At 43.1% G+C, this 24,075-nt stretch overlaps 1 protein-coding gene across 1 annotated transcript in view; it reads right to left on the minus strand.

The window, feature by feature from the left end:
* LOC136645284 (von Willebrand factor D and EGF domain-containing protein-like) overlaps positions 1 to 24,075 on the minus strand; it is a 207,787-nt gene that overhangs the window by 56,215 nt on the left and 127,497 nt on the right. The window contains exon 21 of the mRNA XM_066621524.1: positions 22,507 to 22,671. Within this exon, the coding sequence (XP_066477621.1) occupies positions 22,507 to 22,671 (165 nt within the window). The remainder of the gene's footprint in view (positions 1 to 22,506; positions 22,672 to 24,075) is intronic.

Below are 24,075 nucleotides of genomic sequence, written 5' to 3' on the forward strand. Positions count from 1 at the left end.
GGCCCACCAGCCTGAGAACCACTGCCATTGCCCCCTTAAGGGGCGGGGAAAGACGGACGGCAGCGACACAATTCCCAGGATCGTGCTGCTGTGGGGGAAATAGGGGCATTTTGCAACTCACCATAGTCCCTGTCAGTGTCTTGGGAGTGTGTAGCGCTCTGCAGAGCCCCCACATCTCTAAACACTGAAAAAATGCAATTGTGACCCACTTCCGGTTTTGCAATAGCAACCTGGAGCATTTTTATAGTGTTTAGAGTCACGGGGGGGGGGGGGGCTCTGCAGAGACACTGGCAGGGACAATGGTGTGTTACAAAAATGCTGCTATGTTCCCAGCAGCAGCATAATCCTGGGGATTGCGTTGTTGCTTCCCACCCCTGCAAAGACTTATCCTGGTCCTCTAACTCCCAGAAAGTTTGAGAACCAGTGTATAGACTTTCACAACTAAAAATAGTCTCAAAAAATCTTTAATCCAATCTACTATTTCTGATTGTACTAATCCCATTTATTAATTGTGCTGATAGTGGGTGGATAATCTAGGAGTTGAACAATCTGGTTCTTTCGTGATAATTTTGCAGATAAAGAAATCCTGTATAAAATGTCACACATCTATAGAATACCACATTACTGTATCACAGAATGGGGTTGTGGAGAAGCACTTTGTCTACAGTTGGGTTCCTATCACCTATATAGCTATATAGCTTTTCTAGTGAGAGTTTGAACTAATGAACAAGATGCAGTAGCAACTGTGTGATTGGGATGTCTGTTGACAATGGCAAGTGCTAGGATAATACTCCTTTTTTCCCCTTTCCATTTATTTTGACTGCACCTGCTTGGCACGATAAGTATCACATTATTTCTTGCCGCAAATGCTACATAATAGCTGAAGACCGTGGAAAAAGAGGGTGTCACTAATGTAAGTTAGGGGCAGGACTGTGTTTTTTTTTAAATGCATTTTTCTTCTAGTCTAACTAAACAAAGTGGTGAGATTGCAAGGTTGCCAGAGGGCAGCAGCTTTCTCATATCTTCTAAATTTCAATGTGTATTTAATGCAGTCAATCAATACTTAAAATCTATGAGCTGTAGCAATATAGAGGTATAACTACCTCTTTTTTTAAAAAAAAAAATTATCTACTATGTAATTATATATTGGATGAAAAAAAGAATGGATGTAAAAATACCAATGACTATCCAAAATATTCAAGGTCATAGCCTACTTTACAGCCCCCCTCCACAAAGTGCTAGTGTAATGCATACATTAGCTCAGCTCTATGCAGCACCAGAAATAGATTTATTTTTTGAGATGAGCAGAGAAAAGAGGCCTGATACACTTTGGCTTCATTTCATCTTCAGCTGTTGTATCTATGGAAATGAGCAGAAAGTAAGAGACCACTGGTTTGCCTTCTTCTTTCTCTCCCTAGTATTTGTTCCGTCTTAGTGGTGTACTAGACACTATCAAGAACATGAAAACCCTTCCAAGGAAATACAGTGATAAGCCAGAGTCAGAGCTGAATTCACACCACAGTGAAGGGCTTTCTATATTAGGGCTTTCAGCCCTGGGTCATTCTTTCCCAGTCAGTGCCTGATGAAAACTACAGACAGCAGTTGCAGACCTACCATTAGTTCCGATGGGGCAAATGCCCCAGGCGTGAGCCTCTAGGACCCTGCAGAAGCCAATCTGAGGCTCCCGACAGGGTCAGAAACTGTGCTTCTGGTTTCCTGGAAGCACAATTTATAGCATCGGGGAACCTCAGAGGCTTCCCAGATGCGGGCTAAGATCACATGAGGCTCCGTGAACCTCAGATGAGTAGAGGGGCGGATTTTCATGCAGGGGGTGGCAACAGCCCGCAAGGGGTTGCCATCGCAAACTTTTGCCCCGGGTGCGGGGAAGGTCCGCCACTGATACACTGGGAAGGTTTTGTCATGTATCTACTTGCTAGGAATCCTAAACCTCACCACATTACCATATTAGCCACAGAAAGAACTTGCTAGACGAATTCAGATCTTTTCAGGTGTCATATGTGGAACTTCCTGCCCCAGGGACCTTGAGAAGCCTCCCCCCTTTCTAAAAAGGTACTTAAGAACAAATATTCTCTCAAGCTTGGACTTATGAGCTGAAGCATTTTATTTTTGCCTGTTTTTAATAAATATTTTAAATTGATTTTTACTGTAAATGGTTTTTATATTTGTAGACTTTATTAGCCACCTTGCAATTACTTATAAAGGCAAGATAAAACTGAATTTTAAAAAAATGTGTTCAGAATGAACATGCCATGGAGGAGCATTGTACAGTGGGCCTCCCTTATCCATGGATTTAGCATTCACGGATTTGAGCATCTGCGGATGCTGACGCCACACCTCAGAAGGCCTGTTGAACATGACAGGAAGCCATTTCCAGTTTGCGCCAGTGACTTCCAGTCACATCTAAAAGGTGTTCTGATGCATGAGGAGGTTACGCACGGCCTCCCCAGGCCTCAGAATACCTCCTGGACATGACCGGAAGTTGCCAACATGAACAAGAAGTGGCTTCTGGTTACATCTGGCAAGCTTTCTGAGGAAGCTGGGAGGCCTGCACGACTCCTGGAAGGCCTGGCGTGGCCTCCAGGTAAGTTATTTAGGCACCACAACCCTACCTCCCATGGATTTTAGCATCTGTGGATTTTGGCATCTGCAGGGAATCATGGCAGCGGTGTAGCTAGTGAGGGGCGGGGGGGGTGGTTCTCCCTAGGTACCAGCCTTGGAGGAGTGACACCATAAGTAACCAAAATGGCTAAAATTGGGGTGATTAGGAATAATACCATCATGCTATATACTGTTGGATGTGGAATTTACCGCAGAATGCAATGAAATAAACTGGAGTTTTTTTTTCCCCATTCTAACAAAAGTTAAGGCCGAAAAACCAGAAAACAGAAATGCATGGAGCCCTATGGAAAGTAAAACTGAACCAAATTGCATGTTTACTTGCATGTAGGTGAACTTGCCTTAGTCCATCAGAAAGGGCAGGCTGAGACATTTATACTTGCTAAAAGTTTGCTTGAAAGAGAGCTATGGTAAACGATGAAGACTCAATAGTTGCAAAGTGAGTGATGCGAAAATATTATCTTATTTTATAATGACGGATGTGATATTTAATAAGGGCACTGTATTTACCCATGTCATATTAAAGGTCTTATTTATTTGTCTCAGAGTCCAGATCATTTCTTAGTTCTCACATTGAAATCATTCAGTATGGTATAATTGACATTTAAATCCATTTATTGCTGCATTTGAACAAAATGAGATTGAAGAATCTGAAAGCTTCTGTCACTAAAGCAAACACAGTCCTGGCATGCAGCAAGGAGGGGGCAGAATGTAAGTCAGAGAACATTTTTCTCAACTGTCTGAGATGTAAAAGGAAATAATAATAATAATATAATATAATATACAGTATTTATATACCGCCTTTCTTGGTCTTTATTCAAGACTTTATTCAAGGCGGTTTACACAGGCAGGCTTATTAAATCCACGCAGGGATTTTTACAAATTGAAAGAAGGCTCTCTCTTTCAAGAACCACCACATTCAAGGTGTTACACTCCGATCTGGTTTTAACATTCTGGCCTCCATCCTCCCACGCTCCGAGCAGATGGAACAGCTCAGCTGCAGCTTGTCAGCTGCTTCAAGGTCGCACGGTGCCGGTGGCCTCGAACTGGCGACCTTGTGGATGTTAATCTTCAGGCAAATGGAGGCTCTACCCTCTAGACCAGACCTCCTGCCCTTAGCATTTAATTCTCATTAATCTCTTTAACGTTTAAGAAATTCCCCAAATGTTACATGATAAATATTCATCTCTTTGCTAGTGACTTCATTATGAAAGGGGAAACTTAAAGCTCTATGGAGAATTTAGCAGGAGGAAGCTATCACAACATAGGGCTCTGCAAGAGTGTTATTTTGCAATGGAAACTCCAAGGTGGGGTAACTCAAAACAGCTGTTGGAAGCCAGGGACTTCTGTTGGGATCTGGCTTTGTTCTGCAAGGCAGTTGAGGGTGAGACAGCTGGCTGGATGGCTATTGGATCATTTAGTAATCTAGCTTCATCAGGAAGTTGATGAGGACCATTGGAGGTATAAAAAGTTATATGTACTTGGATTGCACTCTAATCGGATGAATTAAGTATGCTTTGAGAGGTAGCGCTAAGAACAGGCCATGATAAAATAACCATGGCTGTGATTAGGCTTGTTGACTGTGCATAGGACAGTCATAACAGTGATGCCCTCATCACTGGCATCCTTTAGTTAAGTAAACACTCCAAGAGGGAGTTAATGGAGACAGTAAGTAATGCCCTCAAGCTTCCCATTTCTCTCAGAACAGGCAATGAATAGGTGGTCTTTGCAGCTGTCTACTATTCACAAACTGACTATACAAAATGTCCATCCAGTGGAATGAATTAACATGTGACATAAAACAGTGTATCTGTAGGTACTTGGAAGATATTGTTGGGACTTCATTAGTTCCCCTTCTTTTGGTCTTTTGACCAAATATAGTACTAGGTAGATAAAAGATAAGAGTCATTCTTTCCCCCTTTTCCTATCCATTAGACAAGAAAGTTGACATTTTTCCTTAGGCAACCCGTGTATTTCTTTCTGTGGAAAAGAGCTTAAAAGTTTCTGAGGAAAAATTGCTCACAGCAAGCATATAAAATTTAAACTAAAAAGGCAAAACTGAACATTCTGTGCAGCCAAAATTAATAGAAATTCAGAGACAATGCTGTACCATAGGCACATTTTTTTTGTTCTAAGGCTATGACTAAAAGAAAGCTTGGCTTAATGTTTGCCTTTTCCTCCATCCTGGTTTCTATATTTTCTAAACATGGCTGGGAACAAGGCATTTTATAAGTCTGTGGTGCAATACATGTCTAAAAAGAAGAGGGATCATATAGAGAAGAAGCTGTGTGAACCAGGCTTCTTCACAGTGTAAAATGGAATACCATACTTTTTACTAACAAAAAAAGACTCTTTCTCTCTCCTCATATAATCGATATCTGTAACATGTAAAGAATAACAGGTAGATAATATTTCCATTTTTCTGGATAACTAACAAATTTTTCAGGGGAGTTTTCTAAAGGCAGAGTAATCCTTTACATTATTTGCATTTGGAATTTTTTAGTTCAATGTGTATTTTCTAACCAGCTTTTAAGAGCACTAAATGAGAAGAACACCCAACCATTTTAAATTCTGCTACATTCTCGTTACATGTATAAAGGCATTAGCTAAGGGACAAATTGGCATTTTGTTAAGTACAAAAACTATGCAAGAATCATGGGAATAGATTCCCATGGGACCCATCATGTTAAGATATAGCTGTTGCTTTGGAAATATTATTAAAATCTTCTGTTTTATTAAAGAACTTCAGCACACTCTTCTTCTAATACTATCACAAAAGACAGAAAAATTAATAAAAATGCCATTCATCTAATATCTCCTGTGCCTTCAGATTCTTCCTTCTGGCCAAAACAGTGTGATTCTGACATATACAGACGAGTTACATCTATAGAGATTGGATCGATTTTTCTCTGAGATACGTAAGCGAATTCAGATGTATAACAGACTGGTGAAGAAATGCATACTATTTCTTCAAAGGAAAATCTGTAACATGACTTCAAAAGAAAAATAGTTTCAATTTAAATATTTTGGACAACTTTTTATTCATGTAATCCAAGCAGTAAATGGCCTAAAATTAGCATCCCATTGTTTCTGGCTCTGAATACATAAAAGTGACAGGCACCTTTCATGTGATGAAAAACCAGAATATTTTCTGAATTGTGACTGCTTCAAAAGTAGTGTCTTTTAATATCACACGAGTGCATGTAATGCCCCGGTGAGAGTTTTTCTTTAGGCACTTCTGCATGATTTCACAATCATGTCCAGCTGATTAAACCTGGGCAACTAGCCTTATTTTATCCTAATAAAAGCAACTTACAGAAATAAATGCTCTTGGATTGTCCTGTAATGCATCATAAGATGCATTCATATCAGTCATATCATACCAAACTTAGTACAGAGCCAGACATGGTTAGTGCTGTGCAGTCAGGATCCATAGTGCTCTGCAGATGGATGACAGGTTATTCTGGGCTGCACGACATTTCCTACTTCATTTTCACATTTCCCTGGTTGGATGGTTGCTACATAATGCAACTGACCCTAGCAAACTTCAGACGTACTTTGGGTTGGGACCACATAACCCAGCTGCTATGTAACAGCAGGGGTATGCTAAGTAATTGGAACACTTAACAACAGTTACTGTTGGTGTGTGTAGTCTCTCTCTCTCTCTCTCTCTCTCTCTCTCTCTCTCTCAGTCAAAGCTACCAAGCCTCATACAATTACAAATAATAATTAGACATTATAAAAGAACAGCGCAATTAAAAAATAATCATTGGCAGTTATAAAAAAACAAGCCATTACTTAGGGGAAGCTATTAAAACACATTAAAACCCTGTCTAAAAAAGATTATCTTAACTAGCCGTCAAAACGAAAGGAGGAAAAAAGCCCAGGGATTGAGTTTCAGAGTACAGGAGCCATGACTGAGCAAACCTCGTCTGATGTCTAACAGGGAGGATAGGATCATGTGGCAGCAGATCATGGATCACGATAGGTTCACATGGGAGCAATATTCTGGGACCAAACTGAATGGTTAATCGGGTGCAATAGGCTTGCAGATCTAGCTACAGTTTCTTTCTTTCTTTCTTTCTTTCTTTCTTTCTTTCTTTCTTTCTCAACAATCACTTTCACAACACTGACACTGACAACAAAGCAGGTCATATGAGGTCATATGCAGGTCATAACCCCTGCTAATTGGGTAAGAGGCACTTTTTCAAGTGTGTGCTCCTTTTTTTTAGCAGGGGGAGAGTAACTGGCCCACCTCACCCCAGCACTGTCTGTTCTAGTGGCTGTCTGCTGGTATTCATTTGCATCTTTTTAGATTGTGAGCCCTTTTGGGACTGGGAGCCATTTAGTTATTTGATTTTTCACTGTAAACCACTTTGTGAACTTTTAGTTGAAAAGCAGTATATAAATACTGTTAATAATATGAGGGGAAAAAAATGGCCACTGGGAGGAAATGGTCACTGGGAGCTCAGAGCTGCACACAGTTTAAGTCAGGCCAGCCTGTTTCTTTTACTTAAACAAATGAAAATCAAAAGGGGAAACCCTCAGTGAAAAATATTAAATGAAAGAAAATAAAAAACAAAATTAAATAAACTGAATGAAAGCAAGACAAAAAAACCAAGAAAAGAAATGAAGTAAAAGTACACCTCCTACTCAGTAGCATTGCCGGTTCTTGAACAGCAACCCAAGAGCAAATGGGAGGCAAGTATAAAATATTTAGTTACCATATGGTATGTTCTGGGGCTGCGTATTGATCCCCTTGGACAAACACTTTAGTAGTAGCATAGGTTTGAGGAGAAGAAAGGGTCAGGGAGCTTCATACTGATCTGTGGTCAGAATTTTCACTGTTGTTAAAGGGTAACTACTGGAGGCATCTGGTTCAAATCAATACACTAGGATAAGGGGATTAAACCTTTTGTTCTCATACTGTTTTCTCAGCCTAAATCACTTGCAGGAGCCCTGCCCTGCACCAGTTCATGTATGATTCACCCCATGGAGCAAATCACAGTTATAGTGTTTATTTACATGTGTGTTTGTACAATTCAGGTCACAAGAATGTTGTGGAAGGATTTGAAAAACCATCCTTTCCTAACACCAAGACCCAGATCCAAATCTCTCTCTCTCTCTCTCTCTCACACACACACACACACACACACACACACACCCTCCTCATGGCTGCACTTCCATTTTAAAAATGAGGGAGTTGTGATCATGGGTCTCACAGCATCATGTTTAGTTCAGCGTGAAATAACTAGTGTTTGACGATTTCTTTGTCCTTCATTTTTCCCTCTTCTACTGCTACAATGGTACTCTTGAAAAGGATGTCTCCAACGGAAAGCTGCAGATCTTGCCCTTGTCTTAATGCTTCTTCTCTTTTCCTGTCCTCTGTGCTCAGAACAAGTAGCACTTTCACAGGTGATTGGGTCAGTCATTTGAGATTGAGTTTCCCACTGTCCACAGTACCCTGGGTGGGCAAAATCTTGCAAGTCTCACATTTAATGAATTTTCTCGTGGTTGTAAACAAGCTGAGGCATTGTCTCCTTTGTGAAAAAGGTTTTCCCCTTATTAAAAAAAATTGCATAGCAATATGTAGGCCTGGAAATGTTAACGACTATGACCTAGCTATCAATTCTCTCCCGGTTAAACACTGCAAAGCAATTTCCTTCCAGTTAGATGCTTTGGGGTTGGGTTGTTAGTCTTACCTGTTCTAACCCAGGGAGGCAGTGCAATTGCTTAAGTGAGGGAAAAAATGGCAGGGACTTGTTAGGAAAAGGATGTAATCTGCAGTAGATGTTGTGATTGAATGTAAATATTATTCATGGCCTGTAACAGAGGTCTTTCCCTAGTGGTTTTATAGCTTGGGATTCATGGGTCTTCTGCTGCTGAGCCCCATCACTTGCTAAATATATCATTTGGATTTGGAGTGCTTAACATATTCTAGATTGATGGAATGGATGGATCAGCGAGGCTGGAAATCATTTATCTTTCAAATTATCTGAAATATTCTTCCTATCATGTCTACCTGTGGGTGTTATATCTAGGTCACTGAATACTCCATAGAAAACTTCCCTCTCGTATCTTTTTTAAAGTGTCTAGATTTTAGTAGCTATTGCCTAGGTGAAATAAATTATTGTAGAAAACTCATTTTTCCCGAAGAGGAAGGATGGCTCCTGGCAGCAGTTCCAAAATCATCTGCTGGATACTACTGGATTAATTTTGCATCCCAGAAGCAAAAAGCTATTACTCCTTCCCTGGGTCCAAAGTAATTTCCACGGCACATCATTACATCCAAATATTTTGCTGTAACACAGTTAAATGGTGAACACAACATTTTGACACCTCTGTGATCTCACTTCTTTCCTGTGTGCCTTCCAGTTTTACAAGATGCAGTTTTGCTTGAGTTTATCCTAGTTTTCAAAGGAGAGGAATGTCATTGGTTTTAGAATAAATTCCATCTTCTTTAATTGCATCATTCCTCCTCACTGTTTTTTCCTTTATGTTTTTTCCACTGTGTTATTACTTTATGGAGACAACAGAAAAGCCAACCCACACTTGATTTTTTTTTTCCTGTCTTTGCCCATGCTGCCTGCTGATCATTGATGCTCTTTGCATAAGACACTCATTCACAGGACCCAGTCCAGAGAACTGTGGGGCCAATTCTCTGTGTCCTGAGAGACTTAGGGGTTCTTTTAAATAATAGCCCACCTGCCCACCCCACATATTATATAGCCAAAAAAAGAGGCACAAATATATTCTAGTAAATCAGTTCAATGAGATGGTTGATGCTAAAATGAAAGAAATGTCAGGTTCTCTTCTACTTTATATTTTTCTTAGGAGGAGTGTACTTCCCCTTTCCCCACTTGCCATGCCTTAGGGCCAAGTGCTATGTTACTGTAAATGCGTAATATGGCCTGATGTGCATGTGTGTATGCTTTTTGAAAATATAGTCACTGGGGGGGGGGGGAAAGGGGAAGAAAAGCTTCCATGGCAAGCCAATGGGAGCTCTTTTTTGTTTTTAAAACAACAGGTGGGGGGTCATGACTGGGAGTGGATGTGGCAGCCCCCCCAATCCCACCACTAAAGTTTTGCTCCATTATACAGATGTGTCCCTCCCCATAGCCACTATTTTAAAAATAACAAGCTACCAGGCCACATGATGCTTTTAAGACAATGTGTAACTTGGCCCTTAGTTATACCCAGATTAGACTCTGCAGTGAACTGTCTGTGGGGCTCCTTTTGACACATCTCTGGAAACTAGTGGCAACTACAGCTCCTAAAGTGCTGACTAGCATAATTGCTAGAGGACACACCATGCCCATCTTGCACCATTTTCACTTCTACTTAAGTTTGCATTGATTTTAACCTTTAAAACTGTTTTATCTTCAGAATTAGCTGTGCCTGCATGAATTTGTCCATGTTTATCTTGCCATTTCTCCAAGGACATCAAGGCAGCAAACATGGCTCCACCCCCAATTTTATTCTTTCTCCAATCCTATGTGGTAAATGAGCCTAAAAAACTGGCTTAAAGTCACACAAAATGCCTCATGACTGAGTGGAAAAGTGAATCTGATCATCTGAGATCCTGGTCCACGCTCTAACCACTACATCACACTGTGTCTCATATGTTGAAATCTTCCTCAAAGTTTCTGCTCTGTCCTGCAGTGTCCTCACCATGTGAAATATATGGGTGGTGTGGCGGGATGGGGCCATTTCAGTGCTAGTGCCCAAGTTGTGGAACTTCTTCCCTGCTTGCCCAGTAAACTTGTCTCATTCCTTCTTTAGTGGCCTTCAGACAACAGACCAAGGTGGCCTTTTTAATCAAAGCCTTTGGATTTGTCTGACTGCTGTGTTATGCTGCTCTGACAGCTGCTTTTAATAAATCTATCAAGTTTATTGCTCAGTTGGTATTTTACTGTTTTATGTGGCATTGTGAATTTTGTTATTGATTTTAGTAGGTTTATAAATAAAGTACTTTAGAGGTTTTTACATAGGAAGGCAGCCTATATATACTGTATACTTTAATAAATAGCACATTTTTTCAAAGGCTGGCATATTCAGGGAGCAATGGAAGGGGCTATTCTAGAGCAAAGGATCTTAAGAATGCAGCAATAAGTAGTATTTTGAAAATATAACTCATGGATAAAAACATCTGACAGCACAATCCTAACTTGTTCTGGAACAGGCAGGCCAGTGGGCCTGTGCTGTATCCAGCGCAAGTTTGGTGCTGGCTGAGGCTTGACCCAAGGCAAGTGGAAACTTTTCCTCTTACCCTGAGGAGAGCTGAAGCAACCCCAGCGGGTCTTCTCAGATCTGTGCCACCTCATGAGATGGCGCAGATCTGAGCAGAACAGAGCAGCCAGGAGCCACTCTGCCCAGGAATGGCGATTAGGATTCAGTGTAACTGCCAGATCCTGGCCCTGCCTCCCACTCCCTACCGCCTGCCCACAAGCCCGCCCACTGCCTGCCCTCCCTTGCCCCAAAATGCCTCTTCCCTGCCCTCCGCCTGTCCTCCCCAGACCCCAGCCGACCCCAGGTCGCCAGCCAAGCTCAGCCAGTGTGAACTTACCTGTCGCCGTGGAAAGAGAAATTACACTTGTGGACAATGGAGTTGAGTCAGCTCTCTGCAAGCAAGAGGAAATTCTAGCTCTGCTTTCTTTGTCCCACAAGAGGCAAATGCACCTCAGAAGCTGGTCAATAAAACTTAAGAATTAATTGGAGCTCACAAACAGTGATAGACGGGCAGCTCAATCTTAACCTGCACCGATGCAGCGCGGGTTCTCAGATCTGCACCTGCTAAAGAGCCAGCACAAGTCCAAGATGCTTCTTGTTGGGTTCTTAGGCCCGGGGAGGAGGATAGGATTTGATGTGCATGGCTGCTGCCAATCCCTGCCCCCCCTCTCCCTGCCCCCACCCCATTACACCCCTTCCCCACCCCTGCACTACTCTGAGCAGCATTTACCTGCTCCAGCATGACATTCTTCTTGCACCAGCAGGATGGTGCAGGCCTTCCTACCAGCATTCCTAACTGCTAGGCTGTTGCAATGTGCTTTACGGCATGTTCGTGACAGCCTGATCCAGCAGACGGGTCGCTACATTGGCAGTAGGAAGATTAGGATTGTGCTGTCACTCTCCTATCCCTAAGCCATGGTGAGTAAATGGCACTTTCACTGATAGATAAATCACAGTGTTTTCCGTCTTCACAGGTTCTGGCTTTGAAAACAATTTCCTTTGGACATAAAACACTTCTTTTTCTTCCTCCCTAACCTACAGTGTGGTCCTCACCTTAGTAAAGAACAATTTTTGTATAAAGCAATACTTATTCTCCTAATCCTTAAATCATGGCAATTGAATCAAAATCATCTGATAAGAGAGAAATATGAGAAGCCTTTTTGTTGAAGTACTTGGAATACCACTATGGAATTTTCTTGGTGATTCAGACAGATGAAGCAAGGTTTTTGTTAAAGTACTGGCAGAGTGTGTCTCTACAAAAATAAAGCTATTATTCAAATAGAGGTATTAAAAAATAATTGTAATTCTTCATGCACACACATTTAGTTCACATCTCCTTTCATTTCATCCAGTAATTTTAATCATAAAGTAACACAGAGTACTTCAACTTAAGCTCACTCTGCATCCCTGAAAGAACAGTAAACATGCATTTCTGGTTTTATATTAATAAACAACCCATAATTAATTCCCTGCATCTGCTACAGTTACTGCTCTTGCTTGCTTTTAACTATATTACTAACAGTTTTGTTTCCAGAAGGAAGAGTTACCTTGAGTTGTTCTCTTTAAAGTCTAGTAAAGAGCTGCTTCAAGAGATCTTCAACCCTTTTACAGTCTTATCCCACTGAAAAAAGTATCAGTTTGCTTACTTTTGGTTAGCAATAGCAACAAAGTTGTGAGAAACAAGGAGTTCCATTGCCTTTCCTTTCCTTGTAAACAAAACAGAGGTTGGGACAAAGTATGGACTTATCTTAGTAAAAGTGCTGGCAACTAGTGATGGCCTAGCAATGAGGCCAACTGAAACATCCGTTTTGATGCTCATGGGGAAGGGGTTCTGCGCACTCTGTACACGTCTACTGAACCACTTCTCAGTTCTCCAATAATTTTTTTTTCTTCTCACTAAGAGCGAGAACGAAGAAATCAGACTGGCAGCAAACAACCTCTAGCACCTCTTGGGAAAGAAAAAAATGCCTCAGCTTCTGCTACCACCCACACTGCCTCCACATCCATGCCTCCTTGCTTACCCTCTGCTGTTTAGCAGAGCAGCCAGGTGAGCAGGGAGAGGGAGGTGTGGCAATTTTCCCTTATTCTCAGCTTTGATGACACCTCCTCCTTCTTCCAGGTTGACTAGATACAATGGAGGACAGAGTGCCCATACCTTTAACCATTGTAAAGAAGAGGGGATTTTGGCAGGTGCAGCTTTTTAAAGCCTTCTATGTTGCGCTGCACCTGCCAAAATTCCCTTTTCTCTACAATGTCCTTTTCTCTCTGTCCTCAATTTTATCTGGTCACCTTGCTTCTGTCCCATCCTGTTTGAAATAAATAGGAGGAGCGGAGTATGCTGGGGGCTGGCTTGGACTGGCCCTACTTACAATTAAGAGCATAGTCCATAATCAATGCGACTGAGGTACCTTAGGAACGCCCAAGCAAAATGGCCAAATCCTATCCCTGAGATACACTGGTGTAACCCCAGATATGCCAGCACAACGACTGCCTCACTGGTGTAGAAGTCCACCCACCAAGAGACTTGCCACAGATGCTGCCATGATGTTGGGAAAATGCTGCACCTTTGTAACCCAGACACAGCCCTGATGCAACACAACTCTGGGCAGGAGGTGTGGTCTGGTGACTGAGCTGCTGTAATGCCCAAAGAGCTAAGCAGGAGTAACTCAGGTTGTACACGTGGAGGGGGAAGACGTGAAGCCAAGTTGACAAGGTACTATAACCCATTGTGAGAGGATAGAGTTGCTGATGAGCCACCTGCAGTGAGAAAGCAGGGGAGTGTGGAGAAGTCAGCTGGAAAGAATGTTTAAGACTTTGAGAACCTCCCTGGGCTTGATTTATAGTTGCCTGCAGAAGATGGAACACAGCCAGAAGAGATAACCACACTGTAAAGGAAAACATCAAGTGCAGTGTTTCTCAAACTGCAGGTTGGACTCACTAGGTGGGTCACCAGCCAATTTCAGGTGGGTGCTCATTCATGTCAATGGTATTTTTTATATATATATTAGACTTGATGCTACCATGGTACATGACTGCATCTGAGGAAATATTACAGATCTGTTGTTCTAACAGGCTATGTATATACCTTTAATGATGGTAGTCAATTACCCTGGGGGCTGGGGGCTAAGAATAGGCCCTCAGTTTGGCTGTACTTGTCGTAAGAGGCGACTAAACAGCCACCGGGTAGATGGGACTCGTCAGCCTAGGAAGGCAGCTCATCTAAGAGAAGGAAACTCTGACCTCAAACCTCCACTGCCTTGTGGCTACATCCAGTTGTGGAAAAGGCTTCAGGAGTCAACCTCGAGGCAAAATCAGGAGCCGGAGTCCCTTAGGCAGTTCATGGCTGAACACAGTCACGTTCTGGCAACTCCTGCGACGCCGCTGGAACCAACCGTATTGGCTTCCGCCTTTCCATTGGACCATTCCAGCGATGTGGAGAGGGGGGATTTGCTGCATGGGTAACAGCCTATCCTCCATACCTTCTTTACCCAGGCTTCGCGCACTGGAGAGGACACTCCAACTTCGCCATACGGCGTCGGCACAACACGGGAAGCAGCAGTTTACCGGTTATAAGTCTTTGCTCGATTGGCGTAGAGCATGACGCCAGGGGCTGCTTCCGACGGTGGGAGAGATCATTGCATCTCATTGGGCAGCTACCGCCCGCCTTAAGCTGGGCAGTCCCCAGCCAGTAAGGTGTTGCCTCGCCACGGTCCGTTAACCTCATGGGGTGCATGGGGTTTAGGGTGAAAACCGACAAGCGGATCGACAACTCTGCACCATGCAACAGAAAACAGAAAACTACTGCCCTAAAGCTGGGCACCTGGAACGTTAGGACAATGACACCTGGCTTCTCTGATGACCTGCAAGAAATAGACGACGCACGCAAAACAGCTGTCATCGACATGGAGCTGAGCAGACTGCAGATGGACATCGTCGCCCTTCAAGAGACTAGGCTGCCAGATTCCGGATCTGTCAAGGAGAGAAATTTCTCATTTTTCTGGCAGGGAAAACCACCAAACGAAACCAGGGAACATGGCGTTGGCTTTGCGGTCAGAAATACCCTGCTGAAATCCATCATCCCACCTACTGTGGGAAGTGAAAGAATTTTGTCCCTGCAGCTCCAGTCATCAGCAGGACCTATCACTCTCATCAGTGCTTATGCACCGACTCTGTCGTCTCCAGCAGAAGCCAAAGACAAATTCTATGATGACCTGGCCACCACTGTCAAGAAAATCCCTGTAAAAGAGCCATTGTTCATCCTCGGCGATTTCAATGCTAGAGTTGGTGCTGATAACAGTTCATGGCCCACTTGCTTAGGTCAGTTTGGCACTGGGAGGATGAACGAAAATGGCCAACGCCTGCTAGAGTTTTGCTGTCATCACGGTCTCTGTGTCAGCAACACATTCTTCAACACAAAGCCCCAACATAGAGTCTCTTGGAGACATCCAAGATCAAAGCACTGGCACCAGCTCGACCTGATCCTCACCAGACGCTCCAGCCTTCCCAGCATCAAGATCACACGCAGTTATCATGGTGCTGCCTGCGACACTGACCACTCCCTGGTGTGCAGCAGAGTGAAACTGCAAACAAAGCGACTGTATCACACGAAAAAGGAAGGAAGACCTCGCATTGATACCAGCAAGACCCGGGATCAGAGAAAAGTGGAGGAATTTGCACAAGCGCTTGAGGAATCTCTTCCAGGCCCGGCCGACGCAAACGCATCCAACAGATGGGAACATTTCAAGAATACCGTTTACAACACCGCCTTGTCCATATTCGGCAAGAAGACCAACAAGGCGGCAGACTGGTTTGAAGCCCACTCTGAGGAGTTGACGCCAGTCATTGAGGAAAAGAGGAGAGCTCAAGCAGCATACAAGGCCTGTCCCAGTGAGCGCAACCTGCAGGTCCTCCGAACTGCTCGCAGCAAAGTCCAACAGACTGCCAGGAGATGTGCTAACGACTACTGGCTCCAGCTCTGTTCCGAGATACAGATAGCAGCTGACACGGGCAACATCAAGGGGATGTATGATGGTATCAAGCAGGCCCTAGGTCCAACACAGAAGAAAATTGCCCCTCTGAAGTCTGCCACAGGCGAGGTCATCCAGGATCGGGCGCAGCAGATGGAACGCTGGGTGCAGCACTACTCTGAGCTATATTCCAGAGAAAATGTAGTCACCGAAGAATCACTGAACAACATTGAGTGCCTGCCTGTGCTGGAAGAGCTTGACAGTGAACCAACCCTAGAAGAACTTCACGTGGCCCTGGACTCCCTTGCCTTTGGCAAGGCACCTGGAAAAGACAGCATCCCTGCTGAAGTCCTAAAATGCTGCAAAGAGATCATCGTCACTGAGCTGCATGAAATCCTCTGTCTCTGCTGGAGAGAAGGTGAAGTACCTCAAGACATGAGGGATGCAAACATCATCACGCTGTACAAGAACAAAGGTGACAGGGGTGACTGCAACAACTACCGCGGCATCTCTCTCCTTAGCGTTGTAGGAAAGCTGTTTGCCCGAGTTGTACTAAAGAGGCTCTAGGTACTTGCAGAGAGCGTCTATCCAGAATCGCAGTGTGGATTCCGAGCCAACAGGTCCACCACTGATATGGTATTCTCCCTTAGACAACTGCAGGAGAAATGCAGGGAACAACGACAGCCACTCTTTATAGCCTTCATAGATCTCACAAAGGCTTTCGACCTGGTCAGCAGAGACGGCCTCTTCAAGATTCTCCCCAAGATTGGATGTCCACCCAGGCTCCTCAGCATCATCAGATCTTTCCACAAGGACATGAAGGGCACTGTTGTCTTCGATGGCTCCACATCAGACCCTTTTGACATCCGAAGCGGAGTGAAGCAGGGCTGTGTTCTTGCACCAACCTTGTTTGGGATTTTCTTCGCTGTCCTGCTGAAGCAGGCCTTTGGAACTGCAACAGAAGGCATCTATCTCCGGACCAGATCAGACGGAAAGCTCTTCAACCTCTCCAGACTGAGAGCAAAATCCAAAGTCCAGCTGAAATGTCTGCGTGACTTCCTCTTTGCCGACGATGCAGCTGTCACTACCCACTCTGCCAAAGATCTCCAGCAGCTCATGCATCGTTTTAGCAAGGCCTGCCAAGATTTTGGACTGACAATCAGCCTGAAGAAAACACAGGTCATGGTTCAGGATGTGGACTCACCTCCCTGCATTACAATCTCTGAGCATGATCTGGAGGTTGTCCATGACTTTGTGTACCTTGGCTCAACGATCTCCGACACTCATTCTCTCGATACCGAGCTAAACAAGCGCATCGGTAAAGCAGCTACCACGTTTTCCAGACTCACAAAGAGAGTCTGGTCCAACAAGAAGCTGACGGAACATACCAAGATCCAGGTCTACAGAGCTTGCGTCCTGAGTACACTTCTGTACTGCAGCGAGTCATGGACTCTTCGCTCACAACAGGAGAGGAAACTGAGCGCTTTCCACATGCGCTGCCTCCGACGCATCCTCGGCATCACCTGGCAGGACAAAGTTCCAAACAACACAGTCCTGGAACGTGCTGGAATCCCTAGCATGTATTCACTGCTGAAACAGAGACGCCTGCGTTGGCTTGGTCATGTCGTGAGAATGGATGATGGCCGGATCCCAAAGGATCTCCTCTATGGAGAACTCGTGCAAGGAAAGCGCCCTACAGGTAGACCACAGCTGCGATACAAGGACACCTGCAAGAGGGATCTGAAGGCCTTAGGGATGGACCTCAACAAGTGGGAAACCCTGGCCTCTGAGCAGCCCGCTTGGAGGCAGGCTGTGCAGCATGGCCTTTCCCAGTTTGAAGAGACACTTTGCCAACAGTCTGAGGCTAAGAGGCAAAGAAGGAAGGCCCATAGCCAGGGAGACAGACCAGGGACAGACTGCACTTGCTCCCGGTGTGGAAGGGATTGTCACTCCCGGATTGGCCTTTTCAGCCACATTAGACGCTGTGCCAGAACCACCTTTCAGAGCGCGATACCATAGTCTTTCGAGACTGAAGGTTGCCAATACAAATGGTAGTCAATGGGATCAGTGCAGGGTCAGGGTGAGGTCTGGGTCAGTGTGGATAGGCTTGCAGCCTTTGGGATGTTGGAGGATTCTTTTTAAACAGATCAACTACTGCTTAGGAGGGTAAGGGGGGTTCTTCTTTATTTTAATGTTTTTAAACATATATATCATAAACTTTTAATTTACTTAGATCTTATTTTTGTCATATGGTGGGTGTTAAAAAAAATTTCCTTCCCGATGTTATCATTCCTGGCCATGATGTCACTTTCAGGCTAATACATTACTTCCAGTCGGTCCTGACATAATGTCATTCTAAAAAGTGGGTCCTGGTGCTAAAAAGTTTAAGAACCACTGATCTAGTGAACTAGGGCCCAAATACTAATCAATTTTCCAGCACTGACATAGCTGTGCCAATGAGGCGTGTGCTGTATCTTGCAGTTGGGTGGCCTCCTCAAGGTAAGGGAGTGTTTGTTCCTTTACCTCGGAACTGCATTGCTCTTTCCTCGCTGCTGGAAATTTTGTTAGGATTGCATCCTAAGGGTTCAGTGAGTTTCTCTCACCAGTGGCCTAGCTAAAGGGGGTGCAATGCACTAAGTTTTACAGGGAGCCACACCGTAGCATGCAAGCGGCCCCTCCCCATCAGAGCCATTCCAGGTGGTGGTAGCAAAACAGAGCTCCCACCACCCAGAATCCATCCAAAGTGAAAGGCCAGGGGCCGCTTGCACAGCACGGTGAGGCTCCCTGCAAAACTTAGAGCTCTGCACCCCCCTCCAGCTATGCCACTGCCACTCACATTGAAAAACCCCATTGAAAATGCTGGTTTAAGATTCGCTTGCCTATGCAAACTGCCTTGAATGCTATGTAAAATCAGAGCAAGGCGGTATGTATATACTAAATATAAACAACTAATAAATAAAACTCTGCCAGTCCCCCATCCACCACCCCCCCTTTTTTTTTTACAATGGATCAGGCTACCTTTGGCAGCCAATCTCAGCATACCAATCCCAGTACTGAAGCCCATGTCAGGGAGACTACAGTTCAGATGTGCACCATGGAGCTATACCTCTCTAGTCTCTCAAAAGGGAACATGGGTCTCAAACTCTTTGACAATGGAAATATTTCTTTAGCACAGCCTAGAACAGTGATATTGATAATCTCCATCCAAATCATTTCTGTGCACAGCTGAAAAAGTCACCATTGTGTGGAGACAAATGGACACACCTTCAAAATACAACATGGTTTTGAAAGAAGTATAGTGTGTGATGTTGCTTTTTTTTTTTTTTTTGCATAGATGACCTGTACTGTCCCTTAAATGTTCCCACAGAAGAAGGAAAACAATATTCCTTTACATCAGACACACATTTGTTTTTATCTGAGCTGCTTTTTTATAGTGTTTTATAACCACTTTGAGCCTTTGAAATGCATCTTACAAATGTTTTAAAGAAACAATCTGCTCCTTGGGCACCTGAAAGAAGGATGTATAATGTATTTGCCAGGGATGCTTTATCAAAGACAGATTTAACTTTAAATTTTCCTATAGGTGAATTACTGACTCATAGTTGTGTTCTAATATTTTCAGCCCTTTGTCTGCTTTCACTGACATGTATACATTCACCAGCTGCTTTGGATGTGGTTCATGGGTGGCACAGACGATTCCTCTTGCTTTCTTACAGTCCACGCACTACATGCATTTCCTTGTAAATCCCACGGACCCCAAGGCAATATTCTGAAGCCAGTGTTTCACCTCAATTTTTCTTCAGACAATTGGCCTCTGAGCAAGAGAAACAGGGTGAAACTGCAGCCTACCTTGGAAGACACAGTTCCCAAAGACATACATATCCCAAGACTAGCATGACCTTTTTCCCTCAACAACCTCACACAGGAAGCATGAGGTGCTTCCTTTGACCAGATGGTGCTGGCTAATTGTTACCTTGTGAAAAAAACAAAATGGGTTCCAAAGGTTGTTCAAGTTATAACTTTCTACCCCCAAAAAGATGCTATTATTTTAGACCAGATAAAACCAGTTTGACTCAAGGTTAGCTCATCTGAGAAATACCCCTTTGCCTTGGAATTTTACTCTACAGTGCATTCTTTGATCTGATGGTTTCCTTCAACACCCCTTAAAAACAGTGGCCCAGGAGACTAGGAATGTAACTAGGAGAAATATGTGTGTGTAAGGACTGCTCTGAATTTTAGCTCCTACAAAAACAATATTCATTATAAGGAACTTTCCTTCCAAGAGCCTTTAAAAAAAAAAAAAAAGAATTGTCTGTGTGTGTGTGTGTGAACCCATGATTAACTGATATTGTTGTGTGTCCATCATGACACAATGTTAACTGAAGTGTTTTGTCTATGAAAAAACCCTAAAGCTGTTGATGGGAATCACTAGGGTTTTACTCAAGATCATATCCTACAGTAACACTAAGACTTGGTATTTTATTAATGTGACAATTCAATATTAATATCGGTCTATATCCTCAGCAGGTGTGCACATGGCTATTTAAATGAAAAATAGTAGGAAGAGAGTTTAACTTGAAAATCATGCAATTCCAAGAATCCTAAGTAAATTAATGTAGGATGTTTTGATTAAGTTGTTTTTGGAATACTTTCACAGCAAGGAGAACATATCCTGTTTGTCCTTCAAGAAGCTGGAGAACAAAAAAGAAAAGACAAAAAAACCACACACACTCTCCTAACGTGAAGAACCCTTGTTGATTGATGGCTAATAATTTGAACCCTTTCTGAGGTCATGTGTATCAATATTTCCATGTTTATAAGACCAAGCAGGGTCATTTCTTCCTCCATCAGCACAGCAGAGAACTTCTATTCATAATCAAAGTCAAAGATTAATAAAAGAGTTGATGTTTGAGAACTCCCAGAGGTGACGTATCATTCAGCAACACATCATTGAAGGGTTGTCTGAATGTTTTAATTATCATTTGGCCTATGCTCAGATGTCCACTTCTTCACTTAGGGATGGGTAACCTTGGAGGAGTATGGAAGAAACACATAATATGGGAGGATGGCAGAATGAAAAGAGTGAATGCCATGTTTTCCTAAGAGATGACATAAACTGGCCACTTCATTTATGTAACCTGGAGTATTTGTATTCCTTAACAAAGATCTAAATGTGAAATAAAAACCCTATAACATGTTATCAGATGTATAACTCTGATACTTCCATTATAGTATTTTCAATTCCAGAGGCTCCAAATTTTTGAGCCTTCACAGATGCACTATTATTCAACGACTTCAAAGGGCACCACTAACAATAGGCTGCAAGATAAATCATGCTCAAACATAATTTTCTTTTGTTGACTCCCAAAAGGAAATATTTCAACAATACCTTATGAATTAAAAACAAGTTTCAAAATTTGTTTCTGTGTTGATAGCATAGCATTGTAGACAAATCCTCATATCCGGTCAAAAAACGGCACTATACAATGTTTGGAGGCCATACTAACTCTGAAAGCCAAAAGGGCTATGACACGTTAGCAGAGCTCCAATTTTTCTTCACTTTAGAATGCCCACTGGGAAGTCCAATCTGTACTGTACTGTATTGGTGATACTATGGGAAGAGCAGTTTAAGCCTTTTCCTCCGCTACCATTATTGAATGCTCTGTAACATTTAACAAAAAGAACTGCATGAAATGATGGGCTGCTTCCACCCAGGTGAACAGATAGATGAGTCCTTCACACAGCAAGACATTTTCTAGTTTTACTGTATATGTGTGTTCGATTCAGAGAATCTTATATTTAATATACATGATAAATTTAATATTTTATATCTCTAGTGTAGATATATCTAGAACCATACAGTGGGCCTGCTATATCCATAGATATGGGACCCATGGATTTCATTATCAATGGGTACCCGAACCTGCAGGATTCAACCTACATTGACCTGTGACATCAGAGGGCTTCTGCAGCCCTCTTAAGGCCATTTAAGGCCTTAAAATGTCACTTTCAGCTTTTCTGAAAAAATGGAAGTGACCTTCTAAGGCCTCCTGTTTGTCCTTCAAGATGTTGGAGAATGAAAAAGAAAAGAACACCTAAACTTAAGAACATTTGTTCTTCAATTTATTCCTCAGCCGACAGAACATCCTTCAAAGGCAATATTTTTATTATTAACTGTATTTATATACCGCTTTTCAACTAAAAGTTCGCAAAGCAGTTTACAGAGAAACATCAAATAACTAAATGGCTCCCTGTCCCAAAAGGGCTCACAATCTAAAAAGATGCAAATGAATACCAGCAGACAGCCACTAGAACAGACAGTGCTGGGGTGAGGTGGGCCAGTTACTTTCCCCCTGCTAAAAAAAGGAGCACCCACTTGAAAAAGTGCCTCTTACCCAATTAACAGGGGTAGAATAGAAGCACAATAGAAGCACAGCTCCCATCTCATCCAGAGGATTACACGCTCCCAAAACTTGCAGATTTCATCATCTGTGGGTTTCCTTATGGGATTCTGGAATGGAACCCCCATGGATAATGCAAGACCCCCTTGTAATGCAACACTCCTTGTAATATACACTGTAATACAATACTAATGCATAAAAATGTCCACCTTTTCATAGGCCATTTATTTACACCAGTTCTGAATCTTTAAACTCCACATGACAAAAAGTACCTGGTCTAGATGCTCGTGTACACATCCGTCCGTTTCCAGAAAAACCTGTTGGACATCGGCCACAGAGGTATCCAATATTTGGAGGTTTACGGTCAACACATACAACTCCAGGAAAACAAGGTCTATTGGCACAGTTAGTAATCGATGGCAGAAGTGCTACATGACCTAAAAGAGTATCGAAGAGAAGGTTCTTAATATTAAACTATTAACTGCAAAGTTAATTAAAAAGTTAAGCAGCAAGCATATAACAGCTTTCGCCAAGGTTTTCCATTATTTTTCCTCTTTCAAAATATAATTAATGTTGAATGTCCCAAAACCATGTGCCAGGCATAAGAATGCCTTGAAGGTAAAACATATCAAACCAGCTGTTTCTCATTGAAGCAAGATTTATTAGTCTTCTAATTACATGTTTTAAAGTTTATTCATCAGAGGTGCTTGGCATTTATCAGGAGTGAAATTGCAGTTTTTCAGTGTAGGGAAAAATGATGTAAGCTGGGGAGCTGCATTAATCCAGGGCAAGGCACACATTTCACTGGAGCTGTGGGAAGTGAAGCCCCAACAGCCCCTTCTCCTTTGTAAAGCATTCTCAGGAAGGGATGTTTTGAGAGAGAAAAGCAGCTCAGTAGAAAAGATAACTCTCAGCCCTCCAGTACATTTTACCTGAAATGTCCCTCTAGAATAAGTGATTTTCAATTTTTTTCATCTCATGGCACACTGACAAGGCACTAAAATGGTCAAGGCACACCATGAGTTTTTTGACAACTGGCAAGGCATGTTGCACTGCCAGCCGGGGACTCGCATCCTCCCATGGCCCTGCTAATAAAGGACCGTCCTCCAAACTCCAACGGCATAACTGCGTACCATTTGCAGCACACAGTGGTTGAAAATTGCTGCTCTAGATTCTTTTACCTCAGCCAATGTTTCAGACTCACAAGAACAAAGATTTGTGTGCAAGAACAAATCTGGAATCATACAGGGTGGCACCCACCATGGGCAACTTGTACCAGATGCTTTCCCCTTCCTTCCTTGCCCCTCAACATGCCCCCTTTCTCTCCTCAGACCTCAGCTAAAGCACTAGCACAGGTCCAAGGAGACCCATTGGGGATTAGGAGGCTTATGGGAAGGGAAAATATTTTCCCTTACATTTCCCAAGCCTCTCAAATTGCAAAAGTAAAACAGCTTGGTGAAAAGAGAGTTTTGGGTGAAAACAGAGTGGAAAGGAGATCTTTCCATTTCCCTCCATTGCCCACAGCCACTTTGTAACGGAGAAGCCACCGAGGCTTTGTTACATGTAGCTACACTCTAAGGGCCACACGTTAAATGTAGCTACACTCCAACTTTCCAGCACTATTGCAGTCATGCCAACAGGTCATGTACTGCATCCCACAGTGTGGGATTTGTTCCCTTACAGAGGGCTGCATTGGTACTGGAAAGTTGGAAAGCATTGGGCCCTAAGTTGAAGTTTTCCCCTGAGATATTGCATCCTATCCCTCTTCCCAAGCAAGATCTGCTAAACTGGATCCACTTGAACTTGCACCAGCAATTTAGCAGGCGCAGGTCGGAGCAGAG

Source organism: Tiliqua scincoides, chromosome 1 (genome assembly GCF_035046505.1).
Source record: "Tiliqua scincoides isolate rTilSci1 chromosome 1, rTilSci1.hap2, whole genome shotgun sequence".
NCBI lineage: Eukaryota > Metazoa > Chordata > Lepidosauria > Squamata > Scincidae > Tiliqua > Tiliqua scincoides.